This window comes from Ranitomeya variabilis, chromosome 7 (assembly GCF_051348905.1).
Source record: "Ranitomeya variabilis isolate aRanVar5 chromosome 7, aRanVar5.hap1, whole genome shotgun sequence".
NCBI classification, from domain to species: domain Eukaryota; kingdom Metazoa; phylum Chordata; class Amphibia; order Anura; family Dendrobatidae; genus Ranitomeya; species Ranitomeya variabilis.
This window is the reverse complement of record NC_135238.1, coordinates 55,950,277-55,974,361: the sequence shown is the minus strand read 5'-3', so window position 1 is coordinate 55,974,361 and position 24,085 is coordinate 55,950,277. Positions and strand designations below refer to the sequence as shown.

The 24,085-nt window shown below is 41.7% G+C and overlaps 1 protein-coding gene across 2 annotated transcripts in view; it reads left to right on the top strand.

The window, feature by feature from the left end:
* Positions 1–15,468, top strand: part of LOC143785977 (myosin-11) — a 138,176-nt gene extending 122,708 nt beyond the window's left edge. For both annotated transcript variants that reach the window (XM_077275134.1, XM_077275133.1), the window contains 15 exons: positions 1,213–1,357; positions 1,442–1,648; positions 1,728–1,832; positions 1,940–2,092; positions 2,727–2,975; positions 3,060–3,272; positions 3,419–3,631; positions 3,722–3,883; positions 4,069–4,197; positions 4,289–4,377; positions 4,477–4,600; positions 4,678–4,886; positions 5,787–5,895; positions 6,350–6,522; positions 14,516–15,468. In XM_077275134.1, the coding sequence (XP_077131249.1) occupies positions 1,213–1,357; positions 1,442–1,648; positions 1,728–1,832; positions 1,940–2,092; positions 2,727–2,975; positions 3,060–3,272; positions 3,419–3,631; positions 3,722–3,883; positions 4,069–4,197; positions 4,289–4,377; positions 4,477–4,600; positions 4,678–4,886; positions 5,787–5,895; positions 6,350–6,522; positions 14,516–14,657 (2,422 nt within the window). In that variant the 3' untranslated portion in view covers positions 14,658–15,468. The remainder of the gene's footprint in view (positions 1–1,212; positions 1,358–1,441; positions 1,649–1,727; positions 1,833–1,939; positions 2,093–2,726; positions 2,976–3,059; positions 3,273–3,418; positions 3,632–3,721; positions 3,884–4,068; positions 4,198–4,288; positions 4,378–4,476; positions 4,601–4,677; positions 4,887–5,786; positions 5,896–6,349; positions 6,523–14,515) is intronic.
* The last annotated feature ends 8,617 nt before the right edge of the window (positions 15,469–24,085 follow it).

Here is a 24,085-nt window from a genome sequence, read left to right as displayed (position 1 = left end):
AGAGAAAAGAAAGCATTAGACACAATTATTTAAGAAATAAAAGCTTGAGAAAATCTGTTCTCAAAGAAACAAATGGGGTGACTCTGCCGGGGTCGTAACAACAAATACCCTTCCTTCACCAGTCATTCCAAATTAAACTATAAGCATGTGGTACCGGGTAAGAATGAGTCAGACAATCTTAGTGCATGCTCGTGGATCCACACACATGTGTGTAACCGTCACAGCAACTGAACTTTATTTTAGAATACACAATACTATATTGAGTGTTAGGGGAAGGCGTGCATTAGGCGGGGTTTAAGCTAGCATTCAGTCTTTCTGATTTGTTCTGACATCTTCTGGTGGATCCTCCTTTTCTTCACATTCCTGAGTTTCGATTTCTAAAGAAATGAAAGTTAACTCTTCGGATACTAAACTGAAACGAAACTGAACACTGGCGGCCATCTTTAAATACAGTTACATTTGCATTAGCAAGCAATTAGGAAAAACTTATTGTTTCACAGTATAAGAGTATAAAAATACAAAAGTATATAAGAAAGTATATTTTCACCTTGACAACTCTATTATCCTATAGGTAGGAGCCCCATTACTGCCAATCGGGCATTTAGGGCATATGCCAAGGCTATGTCATAAGGGTCTATAAATGGGATATTGTCTTAAAGTGTAGCTGTTTTTTTCAGAACTTGCAGAAGAAAGTCCATGTCTACATCTAGCCCTCTCCTACCCTTATATAGAACCTTATGAGCACCGACTGTCATCGTCTTTCTTTTTATCAGATTTTACTCATGAATTAGGTTTCAATGATCAATCCAAAAGGATAAAGAAGCAAATTTCTCCAATAAGATATAATACAAAGTTTCTATTTTCATGTGTACTTTTTTATGAAAAATAAAGTTAAAATGACTTTTAGTCTTTTAAGGAACGTTCTATGCAGTACCTCTATTGGCAAGGAACCCATGGGCACTGCACTAATGCCCAAATGGCCAGTCCACTTGTTACAATAATTTAGCTTAATTTACAGAAATTATGAATATTAAAGGTAGTTTTATCATTGTCTATATACATATAAATGTAAGCCATCATAAAAAAACCTCACTGTCCGTTGGATGTGGTGACATGTGAATGGTCAGTTATGGGGACCAATATCCATAGTGCGTAGCTTGCATACTGAAGATTGATTGCAGACTCATAGTCTTTATAACCACTTAATTACAGAACGAAGAGAGAACAGGAGGTTACAGTACTGAAGAGGGCATTGGATGAGGAGACAAGATCACATGAAGCCCAGGTCCAGGAGATGAGACAGAAGCACACTCAAGCTGTTGAAGAGATAACAGAACAACTGGAACAAGTAAAAAGGGTATGATTTCTTCATTATTAGGATCAATTAATAAAATATGTATTAGTAAGACCCTCATTAATGTCATATTTTTCTAATATTCAGGTCAAAGTCAACTTGGAAAAGAGCAAACAAGGTTTGGAGAAGGAGAACTCCGAGCTCACGGTAGAGATCAGATCATTAAACCAGGCCAAGCAAGATGTAGAGCATAAGAAGAAAAAGCTTGAAGTTCAGTTACAAGAGCTGCAGTCTAAGTATACCGAAGGAGAACGGGCCAGAAATGAGCTGACAGAAAAATCCCACAGAGTACAGGTACAGAACGTTACCAAGCTAGGAGCTCACTTTGGACGTCAATTTTCAGTACTGCTTTACCGATTTCTTATATTTGTAGGTGGAACTGGAAAATGTCACTGTCCTACTCAGCGAAGCAGAAACAAAATCCATTAAATTCTCTAAAGATGTTGCAAGCTTGTCATCACAGCTCCAGGACACTCAGGCAAGTGGCGGGTGTTAAGTATATCAGTATTAATTATTTCTGCTCTCCTCAAAATATGTTTTAGTGATCTTTCCAGTATATATAGATTAACGGACTTGATTTTGTAGGAGTTGCTACAAGAAGAGACTCGTCAGAAGTTAAATGTGGCCACCAAGCTCCGTCAAGTAGAAGATGAAAAGAACAGTCTCCAAGAACAACTAGATGAAGAAGCAGAGGCCAAGCAGAACCTTGAACGTCACATCTCCACACTGAATATCCAGGTAATTGTCCTGTCATTTGATTGTTATGGGGTCACCTGTTAAGGTAGATTCACCACGCTGAAGGTCAGGGTGAAGAACACAGACTGAAGGCCCACACAGTTGGCAGGACTTTCCAGATGGCAAATGGAACTGCAAGAATCAGGCCAGCAGGTAGACAAGTAATGGCGGGAACCCAAGAAAACACAGATCCAGAAATAATACACACAGGAACTGAAGATGTATAGTCAGTTCAGGACTGGCAACAGCGTTTGTAATGTGAACAAGACCAGAGAAGGGTGTCTAGATTCTTGCCTGACTGATAATCTCAAGGCAAAGAGGAATTTTATCTCTAGATCCTTTTGTTCTGAGTGGAGATGAAACACCACCATAGGTGTCTTACTGTGGCTTATTCCACTCTTCCTATTGATACAACACAACTAAACCAAGAGTGCATGTGTATGGGGTTATCAGGAGGAATAATTGTCATTAAACAGCTAGTGAAGGCTTGTAGGCACCTAAGGAGTAAGAAACAAATGTATCTGCTGATTTAATGATAAGGTATGGATGTCATTATATTACATTGCTAAAAAAACATTTGGAATACCATGGTTTGGGCCATTAGTGGGTTTATAATTTACTTGATCTTCCTATTCAGCTGTCAGACTCCAAGAGGAAACTGCAAGAATTTACTTCCACAATAGAATCAATGGAAGAAGGCAAGAAAAAATTCCAGAGAGACATTGAGTCCATGACACAACAGTTTGAGGAGAAAGCTGCTGCTTTTGACAAATTGGAAAAGACAAAGACTCGCCTACAGCAGGAGCTCGATGACTTAGTAGTTGATTTGGAAAATCAGCGCCAACTGGTGTCCAACTTGGAGAAGAAACAGAAGAAGTTCGACCAGGTTGGTCACATTTGGATGATACTGACATTTATACTAGGTAATGATTTTATAGATGGTGGCTGACTATTCATTTTATATTGGCAGATGTTGGCAGAGGAGAAAAACATATCTTCAAAATACGCAGATGAGAGAGACAGAGCTGAAGCAGAAGCCAGAGAGAAAGAAACCAAAGCATTATCACTCGCCAGAGCTCTTGAAGAAGCCTTACAGTCCAAGGAAGAACTTGAGAGAGTTAATAAACTACTGAAGACTGAGATGGAAGACTTGGTCAGCTCCAAGGATGATGTAGGCAAGAATGTAAGTACCGTATTTCGGATATGTTGTTGTTACCAACGAAAATAACTCCTGAAATGGAGTCAGATTATCTCAAGCCACAAATTACACACAGTCAGGCTGAGAAATCTTATAAAAGCAGATGACAAAGACGTGTTTTCTCTACTAAGGTCCATGATTTGGAGAAATCCAAGAGAACCCTTGAACAACAAGTTGAAGAAATGAAGACACAGCTGGAGGAATTGGAAGATGAGCTCCAAGCGACGGAAGATGCCAAACTTAGACTCGAAGTCAACATGCAAGCCCTTAAAACACAATTCGAGAGAGACTTACAAGCTAGAGATGAGCAGAATGAGGAGAAGAGGAGGCAGCTGGTCAAACAGGTAATCAGAAATACGTACAAACGTGTAGTAATAATCATTATTATCACTATGCAAGCAGTCTTCAAAGTTTATTTATTCTCACTTTCTAAGGTTCACGAGTATGAAACAGAACTGGAAGATGAACGGAAACAGAGGACAGCAGCAGCTGCATCCAAGAAGAAATTAGAAGTTGATATCAAAGACTTGGAAGGACAAGTTGACTTTGCCAACAAAGGTCGGGATGAAGCCATCAAACAACTGAGGAAGCTGCAGGTCAGCACAATTAAATAGACAATTCAAACAAGAAAGAATCAAAATGATACACAATTATTTTACGACATTTCATAAAACATGTCCTTACACAAAGGTTCCAAGTCTGTGTATATCCGTATTAATACATTTTATTGTCTCTCTTAATAATATATACCAAAAAAATAACATACATATATACATTTCAGGCTCAGATGAAAGACTTCCAGAGAGATCTTGATGATGCTCGTGCAGCACGAGAGGAGATCTTTGGTACTGCTAGAGAGAACGAGAAGAAAGCCAAGAGCTTAGAAGCTGAACTTATCCAACTACAAGAGGTAACAAATAAGATTTTTGCATTAAAGGAGATGAAACCATAAGAGGAAAAAGACAGTCCTACAACTTCATACATGACAATTACTCCTATAGGATTTGGCTGCTGCTGAGAGAGCAAAAAAACAATCAGATTTGGAGAAAGAGGAACTTGCAGAAGAACTTGCAGGCAGCGCATCAGGAAAGTAAGTGAAGCCTTCAGGAAGAAAAGAATAAAAAAGAACATAATCCTTCTAGTAGTTACTATATCACAATAATTTACACCATTCATTTCATGTCGATAGATCCACTCTCCTGGATGACAAGCGGCGTCTGGAAGCCAGAATCACACAGCTGGAGGAGGAACTGGAGGAAGAACAGGGCAACATAGAAGGCATGAGTGACAGGATGAGGAAAGCAGTGCAGCAGGTAGACATCAGGATGATAGCCTACATTTTATAATATCGGGACTGGCTTTTATAAGTTTTGTGCCTCTTGGTTTGCAGGCGGAACAACTTAACAATGAACTGGTGGCTGAGCGTAGCACTTCGCAGAAGAACGAGAGTGCACGCCAGCAGCTGGAAAGGCAGAACAAAGAGCTCAAGAGCAAATTGCAGGAAATGGAGGGCACCGTCAAGTCCAAATTCAAGTCCACGATCTCTGCAATGGAAGCTAAGATCGCTCAGCTTGAGGAACAGCTAGAACAGGAAGCCAGGTAGGTCGTGCGCCCAACGTCTTTGAAGATATCTGCTTCATTGTGCAATCTAAAACACAGTATTCTGTAATAGTGGTCCCTATAGATATAATTATAACACTACATTGTATGATATTTGGATATATGTAATCCTGGGGTGGGTAAGCAAAATGTCTCCATCCCATTCTAGCAACAGTAATTCAGCACCAAAGAATAGGTTAAAGCTATAACAGTATCCCCTGATATTTCTTCTCATAGTCATGTAGTTAATAAGCTTGAAAAAGAGGAAGGTCCATAAAGTCCAACATATAATCGCAAAGTGTTGATCCAGAGAAAGGCAAAATCCTTCTGTTATAAATGCTAATTGCCTCGTATCATGAAGAAAATTACTTTCCAACCCTCTATCCACCCCACCCCCCAAACTGCTTATATTGTGTGGTTGCATGGTAGTTCTTTGAAATGTAAGTCAATCAACATCTTTATATTTTGCATCTGTTGCTGCATTCTTGAGAAATTGGTGTTTTAATTCACAGGCAAATTAGGGTTTAGGTGCTCTGGTCGTGACAGAGCACTTCCTGAGTCTCTGACTCCCCAGGTTATTTCCCTGCCCAGCACCATCTTCTTTAGCTTGATTTATACTCGGTCTGTGGGATGTTAGACTCCAGGCAAGGAAATGAGAAAGAGAGCTATGAAGCAAGAAGGGGAAACAACCTGGGGAGGCAGTATCTCCTTAAGTGCTCTGTTACACCTACAGCACTTAACAGATTTTTTGCATAAGCAGCAACAGACAAAAGATATAAAAGTGTGAATGGATTTACATTTCAAAGACCTGAAGGGTTTATATGGTTTTGGGGAGTTGATCTTACTGACTGATTGCCGTGTCATGTACACTTAACCTGAATTTTGTTTCACACCTTTCAGAGACAAACAAGCGTCACTGAAATCAATAAAACAAAAAGACAAAAAGCTTAAAGAGGCTCTTCTTCAAGTTGAAGATGAAAGAAAGCAGGCCGAGCAGTTCAAGGAACAGGTAAACTCATTTCAACAAACTGGATATGGAAAACATAAGAATCTCGGCCCAATATATTATAATTTCCCTAAATGGCTGAAATGAAAACTAGAACCACAGTTCCTTCTTTATCTGAAAGTTAAACCTCTGCAGCATCTGATCACAATTTCTAGTAAAGACGTGATTCTCACTTTTACCACTTCACCTGGAAGGACCATGCTGCAATCACTCTATACCAATTTGTCAATTCACCAATCCTCAGGGGTGTTACTATAGTGGGTGGAGAGATAGAAGTCACACCCCTGCCTTGGGGCTAAGCTCCTCCCATAAGGTTCCTCATCAATACTATTATAGCTGGAGACAATTGCATTGGGATCTGTGAGCTTCGAGTTCTTCCACTGACACCATATTGTGTATAAATTTCATGCCAATATGTTCTAGAGTGTATATGTATCTCAATTATTTCATATTTTAGGCCGAAAAGGGAAATGTAAAACAGAAACAACTGAAACGACAGCTGGAGGAGGCTGAGGAAGAAACACAACGTCTCAATGCTAACCGAAGGAAAATACAGAGGGAGCTGGATGAGGCCACTGAGAGCAACGAGACACTGACCAGAGAGCTCAGTGGACTTAAGAGCAAACTCAGGTACAATCAATTATACAAGTAGCCTCTAAAGACTGAATATATATGGAAAATGAATTCTCAGATAATCGCTCAATATTCCCTAACAAAAAGGATCAGAATGACTGCAGGACAGATTTTCTTGCCCCTGAGTAAATTGCACTGTGTTAAAAAGGTACCTGAAACAACGGATATAGAGAGGTGGAAAAATAATAGAATTAGTAAACCCTTCACGAAAACAGTCACAAAATAATATAGATACTTTCATAAATATAATGAGCTTTTGGGGGGAAGTTTTAAAATGGAAAATCTCCAAATCCTCCTAAAAAATGTGGAGTTTCTGCTCCAAAAACTTAACAAAAAGTCAATGTGCACACACCCCGAGAAGAGTGCTTCTTGTGCCACTACCTGTATTAATCTCAGTACCAGTAAGGCTATGTTCATAAGGATTTTTTTTTATCCTGAAGGCCCTTCAGAAAAACTTCCTTTTTGGAGAGGTTTTTTTTTAAAGAGTTTTTCTTTCATGACAGTGGTTTTGAAGAGTTTTGGAAAATGTTTTGCAGCTTTTTGATTGGACAATTCCTATTTTGGGATGGATTCCATCAAGAGCTGCTTCAAAAAAGTGATGTGTTAGGCTAGGGTCACATTGCATTAGGGCAGTCCGTTTAGCGCATAGCGCTACGGACTGCGCTAACGCAATGTTCCAAAAGGGATCGCGTTAGCCGATCCCGCTAGCGCACATCTCCGATCTGCGCTGGCGAGGAACGGACCGCGAACGCTGCAAGCAGCGTTCGCGGTCCGTCACTCAAGTGACGGCACATCGCTAGCGCACGCCCAATGTGGGCGTGCGCTAGTGATGCGTTCGCCATTACAGGCAATGGCGGCGTTAACGAACTACGTTACACCGCGTTATGCCGCGGTGTAACGTAGTCCGTTAAACGCGGTCAGAGAACGCAATGTGACCCTAGCCTTATTGTTTTTCCTTTCCACCAAGTGTTTTCTTCCTCTCTTGGGGAAAAAATGCTCCAATAACTCCTAAGATGAACAGCAAAGTAAATTTCCCATAGAAATTATTAAAAAGACTTTTCCAAGCCTCTGTGAAGGCTGATCCTAAGGAAGATTTTGGAGCAGATCCAATTAAAAAAAACTGTGTGAACATAGCCTAACAGTTAAACCCTGGAAGAATGAAAACTGGCAACTGGGGCTGTGACCCAACTCTTTTTTTTTGCCTGTGCTTTTTTTTTTTAACTTAACTTGGAGAAATGTATTAATACTAGTGATGAGCAAATATACTCGTTACTCAAGATTTCTCGAGCACGCTCGGGGGTCCTCCGAGTATTTTTTAGTGCTCGGAGATTTAGTTTTCATCGCCGCAGCTGGATGATTTACATCTGTTAGCCAGCTTGATTACATGTGGGGATTCTCTAGCAACCATGCAACCCCCACATGTACTTATGCTGGCTAACAGATGTAAATCATTCAGCTGCGGCAAGAAAAACTAACTTTCCGAGCACTAAAAAATACTCGGAGGACCCCTGAGCGTGCTTGAGAAATCTCGAGTAACGAGTATATTCGCTCATCACTAATTAATACATATGGCCGAATTCAGGCTCTTATAGACACCTCTGAGTTTTCAGAGTTGAGAATGATTAAAAAAATCCCCCAATAAAATATTCCTATGCGTTTCTGGTGCTTTTCCATTGCCGAATGCACTAAAAAAAGCATATAAACCACACGACTGTGTCAATAAAGTTTTGTCAAAGACAAAATACCAGGAAGTATCAAAAGCAAGAAGCTTTATTTAAAACTAGATACAAAGACCACAATCTCAAAAACACGATAATAGCGCATGTAATTAAAAAAAACCCTCAAAAACATAATGAAAAAAAACACAACCTAATTTACCGAATAGTTTCAAAAATTCTGTAGAAAATCTGAAACATCAAAAATTCACCAAATACTTATCGAAGGAATGTAAGCCTAGAATGGAGCAGCAGTGGACCGCTTTTCCATTCATTCACTATGTGGCTGCCCTTGGCTTATTTCGGCACATACATAGAGAATGAATGGAGTAACAGTCCGTCATCCAACTTAATCTACGTTCACATTTGCGGTCAGCGCCGCAGCGTCGGGCGCCGCAGCGGCGCCGCATGCGTCATGCGCCCCTATATTTAACATGGGGGCGCATGGACATGCGTTGTGCTGCGTTTTGCGCCGCATGGCCGCAAGCGTTGGACGCAAGAAACGCATCAAGTTGCATTTTTTTTGCGTCCAACTTTCGGCCAAAAACGACGCATGCGGCGCAAAACGCAGCGTTTTAGCGTGCGTTTTGCCGCGTTTTTGTTTGCGTTGTGCGCTGCGGCGCCGACGCTGCGGCGCACAACGCAAATGTGAACGTAGCCTTACCGCACCATTTTGTAGCGGGGCTGAAAGTGTCTCATCAATTCCCCGTTTTGCCGGGTCCCAGCATCTGGATCTCCACCGATTCGTACATTATCACCTATCCGATGGACTTATCATTGGACAAGTCCTTTAAAGAGTCCCATATAGTATAATAGTCCTGACATGACACATCTATTAGCAGTATGGGAGCTGGGAAGAAAGATACCCTGAACTAGATAGGAAGCAGCCCGGTTTTTAAGGACATATTTATTATTCCAGATTTTGACCACTTAAATCCCTTATTAGAGCGCATTATCAGGGGATTCGAGTCTGCCAGTATGCCATGCCAAAGATCTCTAACGTCTTGTCATTTACATGACCTTGTATGGTAAAAAACATTGGGCCTTAAAATTAGTAAAGAATGTAGGTGGAATGAAATTCTACAAAAGAATACCATGAAGCTGGAAAACTATTCTTCTGGGTCACTATCATTTTGCCTTAGTTTTGATTGGCTTGGTTTGGTTGCCCGAGACCCCACTAATAGCTGTAGTAAAGGGGCAGAAGTGCTCAGTTTGGCTCCGATTGCCATTTTTTGGATCTGGAATACTCTGGCTGTTCCAGGAAAGTTGGCAAAACCTGTCGAAAGCACTCCTCGGCTGTTCCAGGAAAGTTGGCAAAACCTGTCGAAAGCACTGCTCGGCTGTTCCAGGAAAGTTGGCAAAACCTGTCGAAAGCACTGCTCGGCTGTTCCAGGAAAGTTGGCAAAACCTGTCGAAAGCACTCCTCGGCTGTTCCAGGAAAGTTGGAAAAACCTGTCGAAAGCACTGCTCGGCTTTTCCAGGAAAGTTGTCAAAACCTGTCGAAAGCACTGCTCGGCTGTTCCAGGAAAGTTGGCAAAACCTGTCGAAAGCACTCAGTCATGCAATATTGCCTCTTCATTACATCTATCACATGGGGTCTCCACACCCAGACCCCCTCTAATCAAAACATTGGATATATCGCCATGATATTAGCCACCAGATAAAAATATATCTTTCTGATGTTGATGCCTTTGATTTGAAGTTTTTGTGTTATGGTGTGCTGGTATAACAGCTGCAGACTTTCTATTGCAGAGGGACACAGGATACTACGCAATGACTAAGCAGGTACCAACGCCTTCAATTTTGCAGCTCCTCCTAAATGGGCATATTTACACTTTATTCTTTTTTTTCCTTTTAAAGACACATTGAATGTCTCAGATTCTATCTAAAAGACAACGCAACAAAGTCTGGGCTAAAAGCAAAAAAAAAAAAAAAAGAATGTAAAATAAAAAAAAAAAGAATATGAACCTAAAAAAAGTTTTTAGCAGCATGAAACATGCAATGTGTCTTCAAACATCCACCCTTTTCCTGCAAAATCTGAAGGCTTGGACATCTATGTATGGATATAATCTAATTCTAAAAGACGACTAAGCAAATAAAAAAAACTAACGTCCCCACCCAGATACATATAATGTAGACAGTATATTGCACTCAACTAACTTAACACACCTCAGTCTCTCCATTGTCATGTGGAATGTGTCCGTCATGCATGATAATGAGCACTATATGTCAGCATTAACTGTACTTTATTTTATTGTAGGAAAAAATGACATTTTCAGTATTTTCTGATGTATTTTTTTTTGTATATTTTTTTTTTTTAAACGTATAGTTATGATGCAAAGGATAAAAACTTATTTTAAAATTAGAATTTAAAAAAAAAAAAAAAGTTATAATTTTAAAATACAAATTAGAATCTTAAAATCTCACTAAAGGGGTTGTTAACTTTCCTGTTGCTGGAACCAGTGGTGACTGAGAACCCAGACGGCTCAGTTTTTCACAGTTCAGGGGACGACGGTCCATCTCGAAAAATATTTTTACAGAAACCTTCCTGACATTACTGATCACCACCACACCGGCCGGCTAAGGTTCTTCTGATGTCTCTGTTCTTCATCCAGTCGGGTTGGGCAAGTGACCACTACAGCTTACTAGCCACAACATGGCGGTCACAAGTCCATAAGGCCAGAACAGGCTGTACCGAGCTATACATACAGATTTTATCATTCCCAAATGTTCTATTTCCAAACTATATATATATATATATATATATATATATATATATATATATATATATATATATATATATATATACATATATATATATTTTCTCTATGGCCATCTATAGGAAAAATGGTGGCCATGTTGGCGGACCATACAACGTCCAGCATCCATGAATAATCATACATTATTGGCACTCTACATATAGTATCTTAGTGACCTTTTCCAACCATGTGATGTAAGTGAACTGGCAGAAAAGGAAGATTAAAGGAGTTTATCAAAAATAGCAATTTATTCCCTGAAGATGGGGATCCCTTGCTGATCGCTGATGATCTGACCACTGAGAAACTCAGTTCTTCAGAGAACGTGTTTCTGGAAACCAGCGGATGGAACTGTGTAAAGCCCCGCATTGAAGATTGTGGAAGGTCCTTGTTCAATGTTCAACCTACGCTCCATTCATTGTCTATTGTACTAATGGAAATTGCCAAGTCCTCTATGTCCATCAGTCCCATTATAAATGAACTGAGCTGAGACTGAGCATGTGCACTTAGGACAAGATCAGAGTTCCATTTCCAAGGTTTCAGGATCGCTTAAGGTTGCTGAGATTGGACCTCCATTGATCAGCAATATGAGATAGGGGATGACTCCATTTTGGAAAAACTCCTTTAACCTAGATTCCATAACAATGTTCCAGAAGAGAACATAGAATCATAGAGTGTTAGAGTTGGGCGGGATCTCCAGGGTCTTCGTGTCCAACCTTCTGCTCAATGCAGGACTCACTAAACCATCTCAGACAGATTTCTGTCCAGCTTCTGTTTGAAGACCTCCATTGGCCATCACCACCTCTCGTGTGCGGAAGTTATCCGGACAGGAGAGCCCAGTAGTGATTTGGGGGTTTCGATAAATGTTAGAAATGCTATGCACCTCATTCAAAAACTGGACTACTGTAAGCAATAATAGTCGTCTACCAAAAAGACTCCAGGGCATTTTGTGGTACCGGTGTAGATAACGATAATCAGACTAAAAATGGATTTGATGCATAATAATATTTGACCACAATGATAGGATATTCTGCTAATACCTTATAATATTAACTGCAAGCAACTTTGCATGGTCAACGTAGTAACATGACTACTGTCAAAGGCAAACTGCATGCAGAACGTGAATGTAAGGACATGGTCGTAACTTACTGGACTAAATCTGCATCGTTTAGTCATTTCTACACTAATCCTTTTTATTACAGGATAATCCCATCTGATGTCTGCGCCATGTATCTGCTTTCTCTATTGCAGATACATATATTTAAAGGAGATGTCCACCACAAAATGAATTGGATTAATGATTTCTGTAATTTACACTAATTACACATAGAGATTTTATGCATTAAATGTAAATGCCATCACACATAGCACCTTGTAGAATGCTGCCATTACGAGGGTATCTTTTTCGAAATATTAAGTATGTCCTCCACTGGATCAGACGGACTTTAATGGTATGATTTCCATGAACAGTCACCTTTCTATTACTCTGGCCCGGAAAAGGCATTAATACGAGAACCTGTCACCTCCACAAATGCTTCAGTTGCAGGGGCAATCTGCAGACAAAAAACTTTTAAATCATGTCTGTCTGCCTTAATGGGCTACAGGGAGAAAATGAAGTTATATTCTCCCTGCAGCTGCTCGCTTCCAGTCATCGGAGGGAGTAAAGTCACCGCTCAGTATACAGTGTGTGCGGTTATCACTGCCCAGCACAGTGATTGGCAGCTTCCTTTTCAGCATGTGTGCAGGATGTGTGCAGAAAAGGCTGTCAATGCGTAACTTAATCAAAAGCACTTTTTTAATGCATCTTGCCCATTTTATTCTATGGATTCACCATGAATACAGGTTTTTGGAACGTAGGCCTGTACATCCAGCGGAATGCACAGTATAAATGTGAACTTACCTTACAGGACTTCTAGCATTGGTCATATGATGGGCCCACACATATAGGTACAGTGCAGCCATCGGAGCCGAGTCCTGTAAGGAGCAGTTCACCTCTGGGCCCATCACAAGGCCCGAGCATTTTTTTTTTTACCCTAGAAGAACCAAGTGCTGTCAGTTTTTTCATGGACCCATTGATTTGAATAGGTGATTTTGATCCGTGACTGACCAAAAACGAATATGTTTCCATTTTATGTTTTGTGGAGACTGAGTCACAAAAAAACTTGAGAGATGTGAACAGCGCCAAAGACTATAATGTGTAAATGTTGTTCATGGATAGAACATGTACACATTATAGTCTTTCACTAAAGTCCTTTAGTCTTTAAAGGGAATCTGTCAGCATTTTTTTCCTATGTAATAAGAGCAGAATGATGTAGGGGCAGAGACCCTGATTCCAGTGATGTATCACTTACTAGATTGCTTTGTGCAGTTTTGATAAAATCCCTATTTTATTTGATGTAGATGTACAGCTGTGTGTAACCCCATGGACATCCCTGATTGGCAATTTCCTGTGCACACTGTCAGAAAATTGCCAATCAGTGATGGGGGAGGGGTTACACAGATTAGCGGGACTGCCTGGCACGCGACATCTCGTTTACAGTGATGATCTCCTGCTAATAAAACACTGATTGTATTGAAACTACAGCACACTGCTGAACAAGTGACTTATCACTGGAATCATAGAAAAATAGACCGGCACCAACCAGATAGTATGGTACTGTGGAATATACCAAAAACAGAATACATAAAGATAGGAATTAATATAGAAAAGCAAATATCCCTGGAATCAGGCTCTCTGCCCCTATATCATGCTGAGCCCAGATTATATAGCAAAAGCCTTGTAACAGATTTCCTTTAAAAAAAGGAATACATATAGAGGATATATTAGAAAATCTAACTTTTCATTATACAAAGAGTATAATTTATTTCAAAAAATGAAATACCCCTTTAAAAATGACTAGTTACCAGGTGAAAAGTACCAAGTTTTTGCTCTTATTTTACTCCTGCTGCTCCCCTGAATATTCCTTTTTTTTCTTAAATAACCCCCACGGTTCCAGAGACGTGGGCCATTTTATTTGGTGCTAGTTTTTATGATCTTCACAAAGGGGAGGTGTTCACAGGGTAATTATGCAAAGCAGCCTAAAGACACGCCCAAGAGGAACCAATGAGCCACGCCCTTTTTTTTGGGGGGGGGGGACTATAAAAAATAGCCTTATGTAAAAAGCCCAATATCTCTGGAGCCAAATGGTGGATTTAAAAACAAACATATGGCTTACTTAGAAGAGCGACGGGAATAAAATAAGAGCAAAAACTACGCACTGTTGATCTGGAAAAAAGTCATCTTTAAATATGAATGAACATAATAAAATCATGTATGCCCAGATTTTTTTTATATATCACAAGCACATTTAATTATTTTGATTACTTTCCTACTTTGATTACAAATTTGACATTCCTTTAAATATTTATGACGATTTATGACGATCGTTCAGGATGGTATCTCTTCTATTTTCTAACAGCAAATCATAAAATAACCAGCTAATATAAAGCAGGTGTAACTGTTCTTCTTGCATCTGGCAGGCGTGGGAATGAACCATCATCGTTTACCCCACCTAGACGATCCGCAGGAAACAGGAGAGCTGTAGAAAACGCAGCCGACGGGTCCGAGGAAGATGCTGACTCACGAGATGCAGATTACAACGGAACGAAAGCAAGTGAATAATCCTACTCCTTATCACATCACGTGCCTTTGGACTGTCTCACAACTCTATTTATCCCCCTTCAATCCATGAGATTGTTCTCAGCTGCATTGGCAAAACGCAAATTCTCTCTAATGCACATGCACCAACATGGCGCCCTAATACTGCAGCGTGGAAACCATGCAGAAGGTCCAACCACTACGGAAAGGAGGAAGTCTACTCTCCCTGCAGCACCAGCCTAGGTAAAGGGTCAGCTCCCAGTGTGTACTTGTAGTAGTGAAGGGGAGCTGAACTTTTAAGTCATCCTTGGGCATTGGGCAGTGCCAACCAGCGTCTGCCCAGTATAAGCCGTATCACACTGGTGGTATTGGGCGACCCAGGAAGACTACTCGAGATTACTATTTGACCCACTCATTCACCGGTTGACGCAAAGAAAATGTTCTCGCTCGCTCAGTCCTCCATTCTTTTATGATCCAGTGTGCCACCTATCAGCTATTATCTCAAGATGGCATTTTTTTTTTTAACTCTTCATGCACCAAGTGCCTTTCTGTTCACCGGTATTAAACATAAACCTCAGATGTATTACACTGTTTATTTGTGCACCCTGATCGTGCTAAAGCCACCTCCACTCAGAAAATTAGACAGCACAAAAATACATAGTACGCGACCTCCTGTATTAGTTGCTCATATTCTAGGGGTAGGATGATTGGGAGTTTCTTTGGTTTCGACAGCAGTGGACTCTTAATCCACCCCCCTCCGTTGTGTTACTAATGTCTATTTAAATGCAATAACTTTTGATTTGGCTTCTCTAATAAAATTCAGTTTTATTGCAAATGCCATTGGTTGGGTCTGTTTAGTAAAGTAATATTAAAGGATGGGTAAAAAAAAATAAAAAAATATTGCAGATAAACAAATTTGGAGAATATTACACTCTTATGGGGTAAGTCACACGCAAAAAAATATATAAACAATAAAAGCAGAAAAAATGGAAAAAAAATATTTTGGGGGAGGAGGTTGGTCTGAAGTAGAGCAGGTTGCTCAATAATCTTTGTATACCCAAGACCAAGACATTAACAGATTTACCCGGCTGCATTTGGAGCGCCCCCAGTAGGGCAATAGGGTACTCGGTACCGGGCCCTTCGGTTCTCGGCGGGGATGTCACGGTGGCTAACCCGGTCTGTGGCCCTAGGGACGTCCGTTGTAAAAGGAGGAAAGGTCTTTAAAGGGATAATGTTCGTGACGCCACCTGTGGTATTCGGTCAGGGTGACCGACTCTGCTTAGGGGTCCGCTGGGTTGATGTAATGGCAGTTAGATAGTATACCTTCCCACAGGTGAAGTGTATCCCCAGGGCTTCCCAGAGTGTAGATGGTGGATGGTGGGAGGCGCGGTGAAGAACGAGGACACAAGGTTGCAGTCTCTTTACCTTTACTGAAGACTTCAGCATCCACAGTCCAGGGCACCAGATCACAGGGCAGGCAGAGTCCGGCCGATTGGGAGGCAAGTCCAGAGTCACCTTATCCAGGTGGAAATCAGTAGCCTTCCTCTAGCGCCTGGGTGTTGTAGTACCTCGCTGCTGAGCTTCTCGGTAAGGTGCTCACAACTGATGTTGGTGTTCTAGATGTTATTTCTTTCTCTCTGTCCCCCTGATGGATGGGATAGGACAAACCTGTATGACTGTTGGCCTGAGGCTTTTTACAGGGACTCTATCATGCCCCAGCCCCCACAAGTTGCCACTGTGTCTCCTGGATATAAGGTCGGGCAGCCAACGTGGAATTAACTGTCCTGCCAGTCTCTGAAGTAAAGCGTAGAGATCCTTACTCCCTCGGTGTTCTGGCTACCGAATTCCTGCGCCTCAGAAAGGAGGCAGCCTTTTGCATGGCAGAACTCATTCTGGATTCCTCTCCTTTTGCTATGACTTCGTTTCTCATCCTCCGCAACACAGTTCCCTTCTAATGGCTCTTCCCTTAGGATGCGGCCGCACGTGGGGCAGGCGCAGCTCCGTGGTCTTCTGTCTAGGCCTCTGACAGGATCCCACCCCTGTCAGGGACCCACTACCTGAGCGGAGCTCAGATAGCAGCTCACTGGGTGAAGCCCAGCTCGCTTCTGCCTAACTTCCTGTCCAAACCACCAGTTTTACCTAATTGTGAGGAGTGCCCTAATAGATAGGAGCATGGCTCCCCCTGGCGGCCTGAAGTGTGAAGTGTGGTGTGTGATACCTGGTAAAGAGATCTCCTTTATTGCCCTCAGACGTAATATCACTCCCCCTGGTGGAAGAACGACATTACTGCAATGACCAGAACTCTGGGGCGCTGCACAATGCATATTTTTTAGCGATGCCCAGTTTTCTAAGATGAGTTTTTGAAGAAGACAACTCTTCAGGAAATCCCTGTCTTTTTTAGCACCTCTTTGGTTGTTTATTTTTTATAATGGGGTTGTCCTATCCTAGGATACAGGTTTGCAGTCACTCTATGGGTAAGTCTCCATGTTCAGGATTGCATCAGGATTTGATCAGGATTTTCCATCAGTTTTTGTAAGCCAAAACCAGGAGTGGAACAATCAGAGGAAAAGTATAATAGAAACATATGCACCACTTCTGTATTCATCACCCACTCCTGGTTTTGGCTTACAAAAACTGATGGAAAATCCTGACCAAATCCTGATGCAATCCTGAACGTGGAGACTTACCCTTAGTGATTGCAGACTTGTGAATGCTCACAGTGTGCGCTGTCAGGGTTCTCTAGTGGCGGGAGCAGACGGGTCGAAGTGTGACTGCAAGTATGAGCAGCACAGTGGCCCAGTGTTTGACACTGCAGCATTGCAGCGCTGGGGTCCTGGGTTCAAATCCCCACCAAAGACAACATATGCAGGGAGTTTGTATGTTCTCCCCGTGTTTGCATGAGTTTCCTCCCACACTCCAAAGACATACTGATAGGGAATTTAGATTATGAGCTCCATTGGGGACAGTGATGATAATGTGTGTAAAGCGCTGAGGAATAAGACTATAAAAGCATAATAATAATATGTGATTTGCATACATGTGGTCACAGCAGACTAAACTTGCGTGGCCTTGCTCAACACAAGTGAATTAAATGAGGTCGGTCACATCTAGTCAGAATGTGGCTGGAAGTATGAAAATCACACTCTCCCGGCACCAGAGAATCCCGACAGCGTGCGCTATGCACCTTGTGAAGGTTCACGAGTCTTCAGTCACATAGAGTGACAGCAGACGTGCCCTCCCAGGCTGGACACCTTTAATCGTGTATTTTAACTACTGAGCTGCTCCCCAAGCCGGACACCTGAAGAATGCTACGGTCAACCACTTCACAGCTTTTGAAGCCTTAAGAAGTCAAGTGAAACTCAAAACTATGTCATTTTGACATTGCTGTGCACATGTTCATTCTTTTTCGTGTCTTTTTTTTTTTAGCTGTTTGTTAGGAAGGTTCCAGGTGCACATAACCTAGCACAGGAGCTCGGTGCTTCATGGTGGGGCCAAACATTTATATACACCTTCCTACCTGCTTGCTTTTCCTCAATCTTCACCCTCCTCTTCTTTGAGTCATAGGGCCAAAGGATGGTGGAGATAGGTGAGAAGGTGTACTTAAATAATTGGCCCGTCAAGGGTGCATCAAGCGCCTGTACTATGCAGAGTCACTTTGAGGGCTCATTCTCATATGCGAGAAACTTGGATGAGTCTCGCACGTCAATACCCGGCACTCGGATCGGAGCATGCAGCCGCACGCTCCGCTTCGGAGTTCCAGGTGTAGTGCCGGGTATTGACGTGCGAGACTCATCCTAGCTTCTCGCATGTGAGTTTGAGCCCTAAGAATAACATGACCTGTCAACAGTCAATGGAAACCAAAGTCAACAACCAATCCAGATCACAAGAAAAACAAACCACAGGCAGATCAGATTGGCGTGACTGTTATCATGGCAACTCCTAATATGAGTCAGTAGTGTATATGGCCCCCGCTCACAACTTCCTCTGGTAATGCTCCTGATGAGATGGCGGACGTTGTCCTTGGGGGTCTCCTCCCAGACCTATGTATGCGAGAACTCCTGGGATGTGGTACTACTTGGCGTCAGTGAATACATTATCTCTGAATCTATAGAGCTTCTCATTTGGACTCAGATGTGGGGAACGTAAATCAATTGTCTCAATGGCAAAATGTCTCAATAACGTCATCATCCAGGAACAGCCTACACCCAGGGCATTGTCCTGCACAAGAAGGAACCCAGGGCACACTGCACCAGCTGTGACAACGGATCTGACGATTTCATCCCAGTCAGGGTCCTATTCACAATCATGTGGAGGTTTGTGCGACCTCCCAAGGACATGTCTTCCCAGACCATCATTGACCTACCGCCAAACCGACTGTGCACAACATAATGTTCAACACTGCTTTGCCAGAGTCTTTCACGCCTGTCAGCAGTGGCCATCGACTATCATCAGTGAAGAGAACGGGGCGCCAATGGTAACATGCCAATTTTGTCATTTCCTGGCAAATGTCAATCAAGCTGCAAAAAGCTGGGGTGAGGTGGGGTGACAGAATAACTCTTTTTTTTAACCATTCATTCCCACATCCACAATAATATCTTCAAATTATTCATAGACACTACTTAATATAAAAGTAGTTATGCTTTTTGTGCTTGTAGAAGTGATCGTCTGCTGAAATATATTGTCTTTTCTGTTTTGTGTAAAGGAGAAGTCATGAAGCTACTGCTCTCTAGTGTTAGTCAGTAACCTGGTTCTGTAAAAATAAATCTGCAAACAGCCAACACTTCAGAAATTGTTCAAAAACAGAATTATGTTGGAAAATCCGTGTGAAGACAGAATACATCACTGTCTACTCAGTAAGGCTACTTTCACACTAGCGTTAACTGCAATACGTCGCAAATGCGTCGTTTTGCCGAAACTACGCATCCAGCATAAGTTCTTGCTGGATACATTTTTTCGTCATAGACTAACATTAGCGACGCATTTGCGACGCATTGCCAAACGGTGCGTCCGTTTTGCGATGCTTGGGCGTGTGGTAGCGGACCGTCGGGAGAAAAAAACGTTACATGTAACGTTTTTTGCTCCCGACGGTCCGCTTTTTCCGACCGCGCATGCGCGGCCGGAACTCCGCCCCCACCTCCCCGCACCTCACAATGGGGCAGCGGATGCGTGGGAAAAATGCATCCGCTGCCCCCGTTGTGCGGCGGAGACCACGCTAGCGTCGGGAACGTCGGCCCGACGCACGGCGACGGGTTGTTCCCGACGCTAGTGTGAAAGTAGCCTAACACATACAGGTTGGGCCATTTATAAGGATCCACCTAAATAAAATGGGAATGGTTGGTGATATCAACTTCCTGCTTGTGGCACATTAGTATATGGGAAGGAGAAAAATTTTCAAGACTGGTGGTGACCATGGCGGCTATTTTGAAGTCTGCCATTTTGGATTCAACTTTATTTTTTTTCAATGGGTAGAGGGTCATTTGACACATCAAACTTATTGAGAATTTCACAAGAAAAACAATATTGTGCTTGGTTTTAACGTAACTGTATTCTTTCGTGCGTTATTTACGAGTTTATGACCACTTATAAAATGTGTTCAAAGTGCTGCCCATTGTGTTGGATTGTCAATCAACCCTCTTCTCCCATTCTTGACACACTGGTAGCAACACCGCAGAAGAAGTGCTAGCACAGGCTTCCAGTATCCGTCTTGCACCCACTGTGAAATTTGGTGGAGGATCGGTGATGATCTGGGGATGCTTTAGCAAGGCTGGAATTGGGCAGGCTTTTCTTTGCAAAGGACATATGAATCAAGCCACATACAAGGTTTTCCTGGAAAACCAGTTGATTCCTTCTGCTCAGGCAATGTTCCCCAACTCTGAGTACTGGTTTTTCCAGAAGGACAATGCGCCATGCCACCCAGCTAGGTCAATCAAGGTGTGGATGAAGGACCAGGACATCAGATCCCTGTCATGGGCAGCCCAATCTCCAGGCCTGATCCCCATTGAAAATCTCTGGAATGTAATCAAGTCACAAGCCATCCAACAAAGAAGAGCTGCTTAAATTTTTGTACCAGGCGAGGCATAAGGTCACCCAAAAGCAGTGTGAATTTTTTCTTATTTTGACCTTTTTTCATTTTCAGAAAATACAAAATGTATTGCTTAGAACTTCAGAGACATGTCAGTAGTTTATAGAATAAAAGAAATTACATTTTACTCAAAAATTTACCTATAAAGAGAAAAATCAGACAAACTGAACATTTTGCAGTGGTGTCTTAATTTTTGCTAGAGCCGTATACACATAGATACATAGATGTCAGTGACACACATTATATATATATATTGTATATATATATATTTTGATAGAAGAAAAGCTGTTAATTCATCTGCCACGTACTGTAAAATCACAACAGGAGTCGACAGGATAGAAGAGCTCGATTATATACAGTAAATACACAGAATAGTTCCACAGATGTCAGTGACATATACAATTGGTACAGTGTGTGTGCAGCTTACTGTACATGTTTTTAATTAGTGAATGATTAATTTCCTGAATAAAAAAAAAAGTGGTGTGGGCGTCCACATACTTTTCATAACCAGCAGAGGGAAAGCAGATGGCTGGGGGCTGATGTTTATAGCCTGAGAAGGGGGTAATACCCATGAAGTTTCCCAGGGTATTAATATCAGCTGAAAACTGTATACTTAGCCTTTACTGGCTAATAAATTGAGGGACCCTAAAAAAACACAACAAAAAAAAAAAAAGTAGGGTCCCCAATAGTTAATAACCAGCAAAGGCTATGCAGGCAGCTGCAGGCTGATATTAATAGCGTAGGAAGGGGCAATGGCTACAGGCCCATCTCCCAGGCTAAAAACATCAGCTGTCGGCCGTCCCACAAAAGGATGTGTCCATTTTAGCACTTAGCCCCGCTCTTCCCACTTGCCCTGTAGCAGTGGCAAGTGGAGTGATAGTTTGGGAGGGGGGAGGGGGGGGGGTTTGATGTCACCTTGTATTGTGACATTTTTGAGCGGACACTCTTCTCAAATACTTTGGCCCTCATTCAACAAGACACTTAATTGTTCAAGCTGATCTAGATGAGGGTGCCAAATTCATTAACTAGCATGTGCCTTTTAATGAATCAGGTGTATTTGAATAGCATTGTGCGCCTTGTCACAAACCTTACTCCAATCCATGACTGGAGTATGACTTGTGGCTTAAGACATTCTGCAGAGATGAATTAGATGAGCTGTGGCATCATCCCCATGTTCTGCCCATTTTGGAGGATAAGGATGAAACTGGTGTGAAAACTCCAAGTCAACTCGCGTGGCTTCATTGGTTTGATGAACAGGGCCTTTTCAGTTTCCACTATAAAAAAAACCCCAAACCAAACCAAAACAAAAAAAACACAATACACAATTTGCACATACCATGTGTGCAGTTAAGGTACGGTAAGCAGTGATGAACGCAGCACTTAGGCTACGTTCACATTTGCGTTGTGCAACGCTACGTTTTGCGCCGCATGCGTCCTTTTTTACATTGATTTTGGACGCAGCAAAAATGCAACTTGCTGCGTCCTCTGCGCCCGGACGCGGGCGCCGCAGTGACGCATGCGGCGCAAAACGCAAGTGCGACGCATGTCCATGCGCCCCCATGTTAAATATAGGGGCGCATGATGCATGCGGCGACGCTGCGGCGCCCGACGCTGCGGCGATGACCGCAAATGTGAACGTAGACTAACCCAGTGTCTCCAGCATACTCAAAAAAGAGGTTTGAGTACCCACGGCTGTTCGACAGCCGCAACACGTGCAGGGATCGCCTGTTTGTTAGGTAATCCCTGCAAGTGTTCCAGCTGTCAGACAGCAGCGAGACATGCAGCCGCAGGGACTTGAACATATTATTCGAGAACGTCAAAGTCACGCTGTTAGCACACGAGCACGTTCACTAACCCCTAGTGATGAGCGAATATACTCGTTACTCGAGACTTCCCCGAGCACGCTCGGGTGACCTCCAAGTATTTTTTAGTGCTTGGAGATTTCGTTTCCTCACCTCAGCTGAATGATTTACATCTGTTAGCCAGCATAAGTACATGTTGGGGTTGCCTGGTTACTAGGGAATCCCCACATGTAATCAAGCTGGCTAACAGATGTAAATCATTCAGCTGAGGTGAGGAAACGAAATCTTCGAGCACTAAAAAAAATACTCGGAGGACACCAGAATGTTTATAACACAGCACACACACAACTCACACCCCGCTTCCAGCTCCAGGCGGGCCAATTTCTTCTAAAGCTTTGTCTTTTGGTTCCTCCCCTCTTCCTACATCAGGAACATGGTACGCCATCACTTTCTGCCTTAGGGTATGTTCACGCAGAGTTGTATTTTTGAACTTTTTTTTGAAGAGAAAAAAAAAAAAACTCTTGAAAATCGTGGGATTTTTCTGCTCAGTTTGGCCATGTAGCACACCGCGGACACAGCTTGAAAAGCTACCAAATGTTCAAAAGAACGAACATATGCATTTCTATGTAAAAAAAAAAAAAAAAAAAAAAGACTTTGTGCACACATTCAGGTTTTTGAATATATTTTAGCCACTTCAGGCTTCTATAAAAGCAGTTAAAGTGACAACCATTATTCTGGCATTTTTTGGTTTTAAGACACTGTATACAGTTAAAGTCAATGGTAAAAGCTAAAAAGATGCCAGGAAAATGAACAGAAGTTTTTGGGAGTGTTTTGCCATCGTTTTTTTTTTTTTTTTTTTTTTTTTAACAAAGCAAAAGTACTCTTTTCATTATTCAATGGAGTGGGGAAAAAAAATAAAAATCAGAAAAAAAAAAGAGACATAAAATAGTAATAGAAAAAGTCTCTAAAAACACACAGGAATGACAGACTAGACGTTTCAGGAAAAAAAAAACAACATAACGCCAGAGTTTCTGGACCCGTCATCTGCTTTAAAAACTCGTCTCGCGCGCCTGAGGTCATAGTTCACACCGAGTGTTTTGACGGAGTTTTTGACCAACCTTTGAAGTATTCCCGTCCAGCAAATTATATGCTTATAAATTATTAAGTCAAACAAACTTTAAAGTAATATTTAAACAAGTTAAATGGCACAGACAACTTTTTCTAGAAGAGCAAAAATGAAGTTGAAAACCCTTGGTTTTTATAGAGAAAAAAAAGTTTAATTTTTGAAATATACCAAAAAAAAAAAAAAAAAAGTATTTTTTTATTATTATTATTTTTTTTTAAACACCAATACCAGTTATTGCTGCAAATGAAGGTTTTAATTATCAGGTTTAAAGTCTTTCACATAAATGCTATTAAACTTTAGAAATAGTGATGTATATGTGAGCCTTCACCCCTATACAAATCCTGTGTGTTCTGTACATGTTAGTGGTTCCGAGCCCAAAATATTACACTTAATTCAGAAGGAAGATGTAGAGACGTCTCTGCCCACCTGGCGTGGCCGAGGG